We start from the raw sequence: 13,628 nt of genomic DNA on the forward strand, positions 1-13,628 counted from the left end.
CCTGGTGTAGCCCAGCCCCCATTAATTAGCTGGATGAGGCTCACCTGCTCCAGCCTAGGGAAGCTGGGCTCAATCTATCTGCAGAGACCAGCTACCATGTGATACATGGTAAAGAGGTAAGGAAATCTGAACTAGTGCCAGATGAGAATTTATCAAGAACCAATGGAGCACAGGATCTCAGAAGCCATGGGGTTTGTCTACATGGTGACTATCCACTGTAGCTATTCCAGGCTACCGCCCCATATAGACACACTCATTCTTCACTGAGAGTGCCTTTTTGTGGTTTAGCTTGATCTTCAGTAAACAAGCCCTAGGTCAGAGAGGGAGGAGGGATAGCTCAGTGGTTTGAGCATTGGCCTACTAAACCCAGGGTTGTGAGTTCAATCCTTGAGGGGGCCAATAGGGATCTGGGGCAAAATCAGTACTTGGTCCTACTAGTGAAGGCAGGGGGCTGGACTCGATGACCTTTCAAGGTCCCTTCCAGTTCTAGGAGATGGGATATCTCCATTAATTTACAATTTATTTTTTTTATTTACAATTTAGAGGATTTGACTTCACAGAGAATGTGGAAGAGGAGGAGAACAAAGCTGATTTCCACGGTTATTTGCAGTGCTCTGTTTTGGTTCCTCTTCACCCCTCACAACCTGCTGGGTCAGGAATTTCCTAGACCACATTGTAGTTTTTAAAAAAAAAATATTTAGTTCTTCTCTTTCCAAGCCCTTCCCTCCTTCAAGCCATTTGGTTATCACTAAAATGCAGAAAGTGGCATTGTTATTTGTGCTGTTTGAAGGCCCCCTGCAGGACCAGGGCCCCACTGGGACAAGCACTTTACAAACATAAGGCAGTCCATGCCTTCCGTGGTTGGTTGGTTTGTTTTTTGAAAGCACATGCCATCTGAAGAGACCAAGAGGAGGGATGGGGAAGGGGATTTGACATGATGGGGAAGGGAGCAAGATGGTGGCATAGACTTTATAGACAAGGCCAGCTTTAGACTTTTTCTGTTTTATTTATATCACAAAAACGTAAGTTGAAGAAGTTTCCAACCAGATGGGCTTTCAGGGAAAAGGAAGGGATTGTCGGGGGAAGAGACGGGAGAGGAAATAGACGGGCTTAAGTTCAATAGAGGGCATATTTTTACCTGTGGACTTGATCTTCTGGCTAGGCTGCATGGTGCTGTCTTCATGGTCTATTGGCTGACTAGACAGTGAGAAGATCCAGATCTCTGCTACTTTGGCCGTGGTTTCCTTGATGTTACTGAAAAGGCTCAGAACCTGGCCTCCTTCAGACGGGTGCTGCATCACCTGGGATTGGGGAAGTAACAGTCTTGTATTTAAATATTGTGGACCTGATTCCCATCCACTAACATTGGAAGAGTTATTTAAGGAGTTACTCTGGGTATGCAAGAAGGCTCAAATGCCTGGGTCTAGAACAGGGGCGGGGAAACTTTTTGGCCTGAGGGCCGCATCAGGTTTTGGAAATTGTATGGTGGGCCGGCCCGCCCCATCTATCCGCCCCCCCCCCCCACTTCTCACCCCCGACGGCCCCCCAGAACCGCTGCCCCATCCAATCCCCCCTGCTCCCTGTCACCTGACCACCCTCAGAACCCCTGCCCCATCAACCCCCCTCTCCTTCCTGACTGCTCCCTCGAACCTCTGCCCCATCCAACCACCCCTTTTCCGTCCCGACTGCCCCCAGAACCCCTGCCCCTGACTGCCCCATGCCGCCCCATCCACCCCTCCTTCCTGATAGACTCCCAACCCCTGCCCCCATTCAACCCCCCTGTTCCTGCCCTCTGACCACCCTGACCCCTATCCATACCCCCACCCCCTGCCCACCACCCCGAACTCCCCTGCCCTCTATCCAACCCCCCCACTCCCTGCCCCCTTATCGCGCTGCCTGGAGCATTGGTGACTGGTGGCGCTACAGCCACGCACCGCGCAGCACAGAGCACCGGGTCAGGCTGGGCTCTACAGCCCTGCCCCAGGAGCTTGCAGCCCCACTGCCCAGAGCATTGCACCGGTGGGGGGGCGAGCTGAGGTTGCGGGGGAGGGGAAACAGCAGGGGAGGGTCTGGGCGCTAGCCTCCTGAGCCAGGAGCTCAGGGGCCGGGCAGGTGGGTCCCACGGGCCGTATTTTGCTCACCTCTGTTCTAGAAGAACAACCAGTTATAGACACTATTTAAATGCTATTTCAGAATTTACTTGGCTATCAACTCAAGGAACTGACAGGGATAGAAGATTTTAGTTTGACATGTGATCAGATCATACTGAAGCATGTTATTGGATTACCCTCATTATTATTTGTTAGCTTGCCTGGGTACTAATTTTAGTGATCATTAAGTTATCCAACTCATGAATTCCTAAACAAAAACCCTCCAAATCTACGTTAAAGCCAGCTGAAGAAACCATCCGCAGTGACCTTTCCCCGGACAAGCACATTAGGTGCTTTATAGAACAAACTGAAAAAAGCAAGTCCGTGCCCCAAACAACTGACAACCTAGATGTGACAATGAACTGGTCAAAGCATAGGCAAAGGGACATCTTTGGGGCTCTATAAAAAATGGAATTTGCTTCTTCATCTTTGCCACCTTCAGCGTGATGATAATCACACCTTCCTCCTATAGATTCTCTTCTAGGCTTCCAAGACTGTCCCTCTTGTGCTCTTCCCATCCATCCAAATGCCCTTTCAATAGCACCTCCCGTCCTGGTCTTTATCAGTGTTCCTCAGGACTCTATATCTGGCCCCCTCCTATTCTCGACCTTCCCCCCGGGTGACCTCATCCACTCAAGGATTTAACTGGCCACCTTTATGTTGGTGATTCACCAGTCTACCCCTCCTACCCTTAACCTATCTGTTCAGTTTTGCATCTGACATCAGCAGGGAGAAGAAGAAAAACTCTTGTAAGAATTAAGAAACTAAAAATTCCAGGATGTACTATTTATAGGGTGCTTTATCAGAAACTGGATTTTTTATGTTTGGAATTTTTTTGAAATTCACTGCTGACAATCTCTTCTAGGTTCAAACACATAGCAAATACTTCACAGATATTTAGCATTTTCATATCCTCTGCTGTCAGAAGTGACAGAACAGTAAGAAAAAGTATTATATTTCAACGGTGAATGCTTAACATTTTAAAGAGATTTGCTCGTGAGCTTACTTGAGTGCTGCTCATATTTTTTAGTTTAATTTCCAATTATTAACAATGAACCAAACATGATACAAGACAAACAAACAAACAAAAAGGCCAAAAATTAGGATGTAACCGAAACTCAAATGCAGTAGTGAAAACCTATTTCGATTTAAAAGCACAATTCACACAAAATAAATCTGTAGATAAATCAATCAATTATCTAAAAGCACAAGAACCTAGCATGATTGCAGTATAAAACCATTTCATTTAGCAATAAATTCTCCACTGATGGAACTAAATTTATGGAATGAAATTTTCTGGAAGATTTCTATGCTAAGTGTAGTATGGCAGGTTTCTACTACACAATGCTTCTAACATTATATTTTTAATATTTACAAGTACACAACTGCGTAGATTAGGGAATAAAAAAATTAGAGTGGAGCTAACTGAAGTTCAGTGGATACCATAAGCAGCTCCTGCAACTACTGATTCAAAGTTGAAAGTCAGCTTGCTTTGGTCATCTGCTTTCCATGAATATTCAAGCAATCAAGTTGTATTAACAAGAATGACCATGAAAAGTAAGCTTCAAGACTTCAATGCCTGAAAATGGTGGAAATTATACAATCAAGGTGAACTATCATCACGCACATGCAGAAAAGGACAGAATTAAGATTGCATAGGCTACTTTGATTTCAGCATTTCCTACCTTTGAAATGCTGGACTTGGCAACCTTAATGTATTTGGATGGAGTAAGATAAAATGTGTTATTTATGTTCAAGAATTCAAGAAACAGACAGATGTTAGCTCAACTGAATTAAATTTACTGCATCTTTGGTTGACTGTTCTTGTGCATTATTTTTTCAGAATATTTATTAGAAGTGCTTAAACTCTCATGCCAAAGTGTGTTTTAAAGACAAGGGGAACAATAGCATATTTGGGCAAAGTACTTGGAACTGAGCCCGAACCTTAAAAATGCTAAGAGAAATAAGCCAGCCCTTGCTTCTCCTGCTTATATTTTATAGAAAATACACAGCATTTATTACTTTATATTATTTCCATTAACACTCTTGCCCTATAAATCTTGGTACACTTGAAAAGTGAGACACATATGAAAGCCATCTAGGTACTTTTCTCAGAAAAGAATGGTAGCCTTGGATTTAAACTGAGGATAAAGGGCATATGCTGACTCCATCCGAACGCTTTGAGTTGTGCTGATGAACATCTACCTCGGCCATGTTGATGGAGCCCACTGCTAAAGTCTTGTAGCCCAGAATCGTTCGGTTTTTGTATCGCTTCCTCCTTTGCAGCATGATCTGAAGCTTGTTGCCTTCTCTTTTCAAGAAGTGAGGATACTGAAGTTAGAATACAATTTGAAAAAATGTTACACTTCTTGTCACTAGCTCCCAGCTACCCCATTTACAGCTGACACACACTTGTGCTTGTTAAAGTTAAATACCTTGCCCAGTCCCAGTGCTTTTAAAGATGTTTACAGTTCACCTAATCTTTTGTTCTAGGAGTAGCAGCAGCAGCTGACAACTCTGCACTGGTTCCAAGGAAGACCAAGCTTTAGGTACTTCTGACTGAAAACTCTTGGCTAGTTTTTACAGCCAAACATTCTCTTTTCACCACTCTGTTCATTCTGCCCTCACAACTCTGAAGAACGCAAAATAATTACTCAGCTTACAAAAACAGCTCTGCAGAAGTGCTTTCAATGGGTCTCTAACAGAACATGAGCTTGTTTGGGTGGCTGGTAAGGGAAATCTGTTTGTGTAAACCTCAATTGACCTATATACATTATACAGGAAAGGAACTGGCCCAGCCAATCACAGCACAGGGAGGCCTGATCTTCAACTGTACATTTATTTCTCATGTAAGCAACTTCCTGAATGGCTGGCGTTTTATGTGCACAATTTCCTCATGGTTATTTCTCAGTAGACAAACTGAATCCCTGCGTGCTGTCTTGCTAACAGCTATTTGCAAGAGTGCAGAGATCTGTGTAACCACTAGGGCTGTTGATTATTCACAGTTAACTCTCACGATTAACTCAAAAAGATTAATCACAGTTTCAGTTGCACTGTTGAATAGAATACCAATTGAAATGTATTAAGTATTTTTGGATGTTTTTCTACATTTTCAAATATATTGATTTTAATAACAACACAGAATACAAAGAGTACACTGCTCACTTTATATTTTTATTACAAATATTTGCACTGTAAAAATGATAAAGAAATAGTATTTTTCAGTTCACCACATACAAGTAGTGTAGTGCAATCTCTTTATCATGGAAGTGCAACTTACTAATGTAGATTTTTTTGTTACATAACTGCACTCAAAACCAAAACAATGAAAACTTTAGAGCAGGAGGGGGCAAACTTTTTGACCTGAGGGCCACATCTAGGTATGGAAATTTTATGGTGGGCCATGAACACTCATGAAATTGGGGTTGGAGTGCAGGAGGGGATGATGGCTCTGGCTGGGGCCAGAAATGAGGAGTTAAAGGTGCAGGAGGGGGCTCAGGGCTGGGATGCAGGGGGGGGGATGAGGGTTCTGGCTGGAGGTGTTGGCTCTGGGGTGGGGATGATGGGTTTGGGATTTAGGAGGGTGCTCCAGGCTGGGACCGGAGTTCAAAGGGTGGAGCAGGGGGTTGGGGCATGAGGGTTCCAGCTGTAGGTGTGGGCTCTGGGGTGGGGCAGGGATTTTGGGTGCAAGAGCTTGCTCCAGGCTGGGATTGAGGGGTTCTGCAGACAGGAAGGGGATCAGGGCTGGGGATTGGGGCCCAGAAGGGGGTCAGGGTTGCAGGTTCCATGCGGTGCTTATCTCACGCAGCTCCCAGAAGCAACAGCATGTCCCTCCTCCAGCTCTTATGCAGAGGCACGGCCAGGCGGCTCTGTGTGCTGCCCTGTCTGCAGCACCACCCCTGCAGCTCCCATTGGCCGCAGTTCCCGGCCAATGGGAGCTGCGGGGGTGGCGCTTGGGGTGGGTGCAGCATGTGGAGACCCCTGGCTGCCCCTACGTGTAGGAGCCAGAAGGAGGACATGCCACTGCTTCTGGTAGCCACGTGGAGCGTCCCGCAACCCCACTCCCCAGCTGGAGCGCGGGAGTGGGGCAAGCCCCAGATCCCGCTCCCAAGTAGGAGCTTGAGGGCCGGATAAAATCGGCTGGCGGGCCAGATGTGGCCCGCAGGCTGTAGTTTACCCACCCCTGCTTTAGAGCCTACAAGTCCTCTCAGTCCTACCTCTTGTTCAGCCAAACACTAAGACAAACAAGTTTGTTTACATTTACAAGAGATAATGCTGCCCACTTATTTACAATGTCAACTAAAAGTGAAAACAGGCATTCGCATTGCACTTTTTTAGCCAGCGTTGCAAGGTATTTACTTGCCAGATATGCTAAACATTCATATGCCCCTTCATGCTTTGGCCACCATTCCGGAGGACATGTTTCCATGCTGATGATGCTTGTTTAAAAAAAATGTGTTAATTAAATTTGTGACTGAACTCCTTGAAGGAGAATTGTATGCCTCCTGCTCTGTTCTATCCGCATCCTGCCATATATTTCCTGTTATAGCAGTCTCGGATGATGACCCAGCACCTGTTGTTCATTTTAAAAACACTTTCACTGCAGATCTGACAAAACGCAAAGAAGGTACCAATGTGAGATTTCTAAAGATAGCTACAGCACTCGACCCAAGGTTTAAGAATCTGAAGTGCCTTCCAAAATCTGAAAGGGACGAAGTGCACAGCATGCTTTCAGAAGTCTTAAAAGAGCAACACTGAGATGCGGAAACTACAGAACCATCAAAAAAGAAAATCAGCCTTCTACTGGTGGCATCTGACTCAGATGATGAAAATGAACATGCGTCGGGCGGCACTACTTTGGATTGTTATCAAGCAGAACCCATCATCAGTATGGACGCATGTTCTCTGGAATGGTAGTTGAAGCATGAAGGGGGATATGAATATTTAGCGCATCTGGCATGTAAATATCTTGCAATGCTGGCTACAAAAGTGCCATGAGAATGCCTGTTCTCACTTTCAGGTGACATAGTAAACAAGAAGCGGGCAGCATTAACTCCTGCAAATGTAAACAAACTTGTTTGTCTGAGCAATTGGCTGACCAAGAAGTAGGGCTGAGTGGACTTGTAGGCTCTAAAGTTTTACATTGTTTTATTTTTGAATGCAGTTTTTTTCCTACATAATTCTACATTTGTAAGTTGTACTTTCATGATAAAGACATTGCACTACAGTACTTGTATCAGGTGAACTGAAAAATACTATTTTATTTTGTTTTTTTACAGTGCAAATATTTGTAATCAAAAATAATAATATAAAGTGAGTACTGTCCACTTTGTATTCTGTGTTGTAATTGAAATCAATATATTTGAAAATGTAGAAAACATCAAAAATATTTAAATAAATGGCATTCTACTATTGTTTAACTGTGATTAATTTTTTTAATCGCTTGACAGCCCTACTGACTACCCAATGGTTCTCTCTCAAGAGCCAATCCTGCACCTCACAGGTGCTGACAGGCCTGGCAGAGTCTGGCTTGTTCTTCAGGGTGACAGAGTTGTGTCCTGTCATCACCAGCAAGGCCAGGCAGTGTGACTGAGGTGCTGTCAGGATTAATACCCTGGGCTTCCAACGTTTGGGTTTTGTTTTTAGTAACTACACAGCTGTTCCTGCTGAGAAATCTTGGCCTTCACTTCAGGGCCAAGTATCATCTATGGGAATTTCCTTTCTGAAGTGTCTGACACACTGAGACCCAGGGGTGGCAGGATACCCAGCAAAACTCCTTGTGGTTCACGTGTTCTGGAAAGGCTGGGCCCCGGGAGTTTGAGTGTTTCAATCAGTACGCAAGATCCGGTTTTATTATTAAGTAATAAGCTTATTTAAAATGGAGTCTGTACACATGGAAAAGCACCTTCTCACATAAGAATACAGTACACACAAAAGAACTATGTTACAAGAACAGCCAGGTTGCAAAGTCAAGCATTTGATCTGCCTGGGCATATGCATTATGATACAGTATTTAAATACATGATCACATAATTTTTCTACTGTGCCACATTCAGTGCACAGGATGGACTCTGCTAACAGAATCAGTAGCCACACAATGTTTTTTCCTTGTTGTTCAATGTATGCAGTAAATTAGCCCTGGGCCACACTATTCAAACCCTACTCTGAAAATACAATTATTAATTGCCTTGCAGGCTTTTCCATGGTGATCATCACTAATGTATGTGAAACACTCAGATACTATAATGAATTTATTTTCAAAATACCTTTGTGAAATGAGCAGTGCTATTATCTTCATTTTACAGACAGGGAACTGAGGCATCAAGAAACTAAGGTCAAGAGTATCCACAAATTTTAGGTCCCCGATTTGAGATGCCTAGGACCTGATTTTTCAGAGTACTTAGCATTATACATCACTTCATACATTCAAAGCACAGCTCTGCACTTCAAAGCACTTCTGCAAATTAGACCACAAAGCTCAAGTCAGGCACCAAGAAAATGAGGAACACAATTAGAGAACACATCTTAAACAACTTGCCCAGCAACTCTGTGACAGAGGCAAGGATAGAATCCAACTTTCCAGAGCAGCATTCAACTGCGCTAACCAAGCTCTCCTCCCCCTGCCTCATTCACCACACACCTTCAAACTTCTGCAACAACCGAGGCAGAGGCCCTATAGACAACAGCCTCCTTCGTTACACAGGCCTGATTCATCCTGAGAGCACCATCCATCCTGTGCACTGATTGAGGCGGGGTGATGCAGAAAAACAGTATGTGATCATGTAATTGGAGACTAAAAATGTATATTCACAGATGGGCCTGTGCAACCCTAAGCCAGTCCCCCTGAATTCAGGCATATCCTAAATGTTGAGAGTTTGAATTTGCAACCTGAATGTTCTTTTAATGTAGCGTGTTTGTGTGTAAGTAATTTCCTAGGTTTTTAAAAAGCAAAACTGGAAAAAGGAAGATCCATCATGTGGCATCCTATTGATACCAGCATGGGTCATCAGTAGGTTGGAACTTTAGAACCATCAAACAGACCTCTGCAACTTGAACAAATGACTAACAGTAATAAGTTGCCATCCTCTGGACCAGCTCTAGAAAGGTGGCCAAGTTAACGTTTCCCATCAAAGGGAAAAAGATAAGAGCTTTATTTTTAAAAAGCAAGCACAGCATTTGCAGAATCCGAAGTTGCCAAGTGACTAACAATCAGAGAACTCTTTGTGTGCACCTGTGGTTCTTGTTTTCCTCCTGTTCTAAAGCAGTTTTAAAGCAAGTTCCACTCCTGACTCTAGCAGAAGGGATTTTATGCGGCCTCCCAGTTACCCCCTTCTGTAAAACGTGGGGGATGACACTAGTCTAAGGTACCAAGTATCAGAGGGGTAGCCGTGTTAGTCTGGATCTGTAAAAGCAGCAAAGAGTGGCACCTTATAGACTAACAGACGTATTGGAGCATGAGCTTTCGTGGGTGAATACGACGGAGTGGATATTCACCCACGAAAGCTCATGCTCCAATACGTCTGTTAGTCTATAAGGTGCCACAGGACTCTTTGCTGCTAGTCTAAGGTAGGAGGCCTGGTTTGTGGTAAGGGCTATTGAGTGCCTAGAATTAACAGCAGTCAGTGGAAGAGCTGGACTAGACTGCATGGCCTCCTGCCAGCTCCCAGCCAGCTCCCCATGTGTGGCATTCCTTGTCATTGAGGAGCAGTCACTTATTCTCTCACAAGGGTACCCCAGAGGAGTAGGAAGAGAGTGAGCAGAGAAAGTAGCCCATCCCTCAGACCTAGCAGGTGGTGGTGATGGGGGAGCCTGGAAAAAAGAGCAGGAAATCCAAGGCCACTCCAGGACCATCTGCGGAGAAGAGTGCTGGAGGATTTTGGAGATGGAGGAGAGGAAAGGGCAGGCCAGCCTGAGGCAGCTGCTCCAATTATACAGCTTTCTTCATTCTATTCATCCCCCATAGACTGCCTGGCTCCTAACGCTGCTCCCTGTCACCCCCAGGCCTGCCCTGTTTGCCCCCAACCCCCCTGCCTGCATCCATACTGGGCCACTTCCTCCTTCTCCCTCCACATTGCCTGGATGCTAGAAGCAGGGCCAGCTCCAGCATTTCTGCCACCCCAAGCAAAAAAAAAAGCTGCGATTGGCGGCGGCAGTTCAGCGGCAGGTCCTTCGCTCCTAGAGGGAGTGAGGGACCTGCCGCCCCCGAATTGCCGCAGGTGCCGCCCCTCTCCCTTGGCCGCCCCAAGCACCTGCTTGTTAAGCTGGTGCCTGGAGCCGGCCCTGGCTAGAAGGAGAGCAAAGTAAGCACAGGAAAAAGCCTTCCTGCTGGGCCCACTGCCTGGGCCCGCAACAGCCCCAGCAACCAGGAGCAGCAATTGAAGGGAAAGTTTTTCAGCCCTGCAGCACTACTGGATTCATGAGATCCAAGCTAGGTAACAGACTGCATGCAGGGGGGGAATAATGTCATATACCCCAACACAGGACATTCTGCATTTCTGCTGGAGGGAACGCTGCTGCTGCTGAGCAGGATGTTCTCTGTGCATTCTGGGGGGGTTGGTGCATGCTCAATATAGACAATTGTCAGAGATTTTAGATGCCAGCCTTAAACTCACTAAGCATATGAAAACTATCATTTTCAGAAGCTTATAACTTGCCCATATCCAACCGATTTCCACGGGAACAGAAAAATGTACCTCTCACTCCAATGCTAGCCCTGTCAAGTTTAAAATCCTTGCTCCAAAGCATGGAGGTGCTAGAGCTTCTCAAAACAGCTGCAAGAATTTAACATTGGCACGACAACCTAATTTTCTCCAGTCTTGCTCTTGGAAGTGGCTGGACCATTTTTGCTGAAATGTAGTAAAATATTCAGCCTGAGGCAGAAACTCCATCACATGGAAAATTTCAACCCAAATGGTTTTTTTAGCTTATAAGCACTGACTACGGGTGCCATTGCCAGAACTGCCTATAATTATTTCAGAGGAACATTTACATTAAGACTTGTTAAAACAAGTACATGAGAACTTGGTTTAATGCAAAAATCAGATGAGCACATTCACTGTGGACTTTGTTACTATGTTACCTGTAGTGAAAAAGTTAGTGCAAGTTCGGTTTCCACATGTCCGCTTGGTGGTAGCACAATTTCATGAGACCGTAGTATTCGCTTCGAGCCCTACACAGAAAGAAAACCTGGTAAGGTAAAGGTCTGAGTATCAGTCCAGGCTTATTCCTTTCACCCTTTGGGAACTGGCTAGTGCAACCTGGCTCATTGCCAAGGTTTGGACGCAATCAACAAGGGCCACTCTTGCAGACAGCAGGGTTTGTGGTGAAAAGATGATAGAACCTCAGTGTTCCAAACACCTCAGGAATGGAGGTTGCTGATAACTCAAACGTTCGTAACTCTGAACAAAACATTATGGTTGTTCTTTGAAAAGTTTACAACTGAACATTGACTTAATACAGCTTTGAAACTTTACTATGCAGAAAAAAAATGCTCCTTTCCCTTTTTATAGTAGTTTACATTTAATACAGTACTGGATTTGCTTCCCCCCCCCCCAGTTGCTGCTTCCTGATTGTGTACTTCCAGTTCGAAATTAGGTGTGTGGTTGACTGGTCAGTTTGTAACTCTGGTGTTTGTAACCCTGAGGTTCTACTATATGGTGCTGTTGGATGGAAGCTAAAGGTAGTCCAGCTTGAAGCTAGTCATGCTCTGCTCCCTGACACCATCTACACCCTATCCCCCAGCCACCCTTTCCCTTGTGTTGCCTCCCCTGTTGCCAAACGCATTTCTACATCAGGCAGCACCAAGGGAAGCAGCAGCTTCTCCCAGCAGAGCAGGGACACAGAGGGGCTCTATGCTGAGCAGCAGACAGGCTGCAAGAGTGAAGTGGGATCCCTGTTCAGGGATAGAGGCCTATTCAAACAGCCATCATGGGTGCCAGTAAAGGGGAGATGAGGCCTCATCTGAAAGAAATGGAGGTAGCTGTAGGAATGGCTCATGTGCCACATAGCGGGAGCGCCCTAGACTAGTACTATTTATTGAGGACATGGGAACTTCTCCTTAGGGATCTATGGCAAAGTGATTATAACAGTATTGTATGGCAAACTTAAAAGTAAGCTGTCACTTGAAATTTCTGGGGGTTTTCTTGGTCCTGCTGCCAGGCTGGGGGTCTCCACAGGGAAGCGCACAATCTGGGATCAGCAGCAGCGAGTCTGCAGACAGTTCACAGTACAGTGGAGATGAGTTGTGTCTGTTTTCAGGAGCGCCCCACTTTGTTGCTCTGGCTTTGGGTTCTTAGGTGTTACTGTTCTGAAATCTAAGGAAAATATTGTGCTACACTGCAGCCTTCCAGCAAGAATACGTTTTTAATCTAACTTGTCTCTGTTTATGCTGTGAACATAACAGTAACAGATTGACTATGCCCTCTTCCAACAAAGACCTACCCAGATGAAAAGCAAAGCACTTGGCCATTGGGGGATTTGGACATATTTGCAGTTAGTAATACAGTAGTAGCATACAGCAATATTTCTGCAGCACCAGCCCCAAATGTTCAAAAAGCATGTGATTCTTTTTAAAAATAATCTTATGATTTTTAAGCTAATAAATAGAGGGTTCTTTTTATCTGCCTGCTGGGTTTTGAGTCCTTAGGTCAGGTTTACCAGCTTCTCTGCAACCATTAAAGATATAAATTAACTTCTAAAATGAAAGCTGAGATTCTCTCCTAATCAAATGACTTTGGCGGCTGGGACTTTAAGAGAAAACACCAAACACTAAGATTTGCAATAAGACTGGGAGAGCTGATGTGACGGATTTGGAGCAGCACTAATAATATATGAATAGCACATGCTAACTGTATGACTATATTGGTGCAACTCTACAGGTGGCTGTCAGCAAAAATAAGCAGGAAGGAAAAAAGAGTTCAAGTTAAGCTACACTCCAGCAAACACTTGAGGGCTACTAAAGGACAGTGGCAGAGCTATAACCTCCAACGACTCCGGCTTGATTCTCATTCAGCCTACAGAAGGGTCAAAGGCCAGGAACCCAAAAGAACTATGCAGGGTTTAAAAGGGACCCTCAGAAGTGGGGACAGTTTTTCAGGGGAAACCAGATAAAGAGCTACTCAATCAGGGCTGTCTGAAGAAGGTAGGTTTGCCTGCAGTACTACCTGGGGACTGCAAGCCTTGAGACATGGGACGTGTGTGTGTAGACAGTTTTAAAATCCTCCCTGAATACTTTGTTTCTACCGTTAAACACTACTTGGGTTTTTAAGAAGGCTGTCTGGTCTCTGTATACAACTGGTCAGACTCCTGAAGGAAGAACTGCAGGTGTCTGAACTCAGTCAGACCTGTAGGTTATTGGTGGATGCCCAGGGGGCTGTATCCCAGGGCTTGGTCTAAGAATGGGAGAACCCCAGGAGAAGTAAAAGCAAGAAGCCTGACACTTGCGTGTGCACTCAGCTGAGAAAAGGGAGAGAGGGGCAC

The 13,628-nt window shown here is 45.0% G+C and overlaps 1 protein-coding gene across 11 annotated transcripts in view; it reads right to left on the reverse strand.

Annotated features, from left to right (window-relative positions):
• LOC128841594 (metastasis-associated protein MTA1) overlaps positions 1-13,628 on the reverse strand; it is a 367,485-nt gene that overhangs the window by 290,096 nt on the left and 63,761 nt on the right. For 10 of the 11 annotated variants that reach the window (XR_008445888.1, XR_008445887.1, XM_054036783.1 and 7 more), the window contains exons 3-5: positions 11,230-11,319; positions 4,356-4,481; positions 1,139-1,301 (exon numbers count right to left, since the gene is read on the reverse strand). Coding sequence is in view for 9 of the 11 variants with exons in the window: in XM_054036783.1 (XP_053892758.1) it covers positions 1,139-1,301; positions 4,356-4,481; positions 11,230-11,319 (379 nt within the window). In the remaining 2 variants the exon portion in view is untranslated. The remainder of the gene's footprint in view (positions 1-1,138; positions 1,302-4,355; positions 4,482-11,229; positions 11,320-13,628) is intronic. The other variant, XM_054036784.1, reaches the window with a different exon arrangement.

This window comes from Malaclemys terrapin, chromosome 8, assembly GCF_027887155.1.
Source record: "Malaclemys terrapin pileata isolate rMalTer1 chromosome 8, rMalTer1.hap1, whole genome shotgun sequence".
NCBI lineage: Eukaryota > Metazoa > Chordata > Testudines > Emydidae > Malaclemys > Malaclemys terrapin.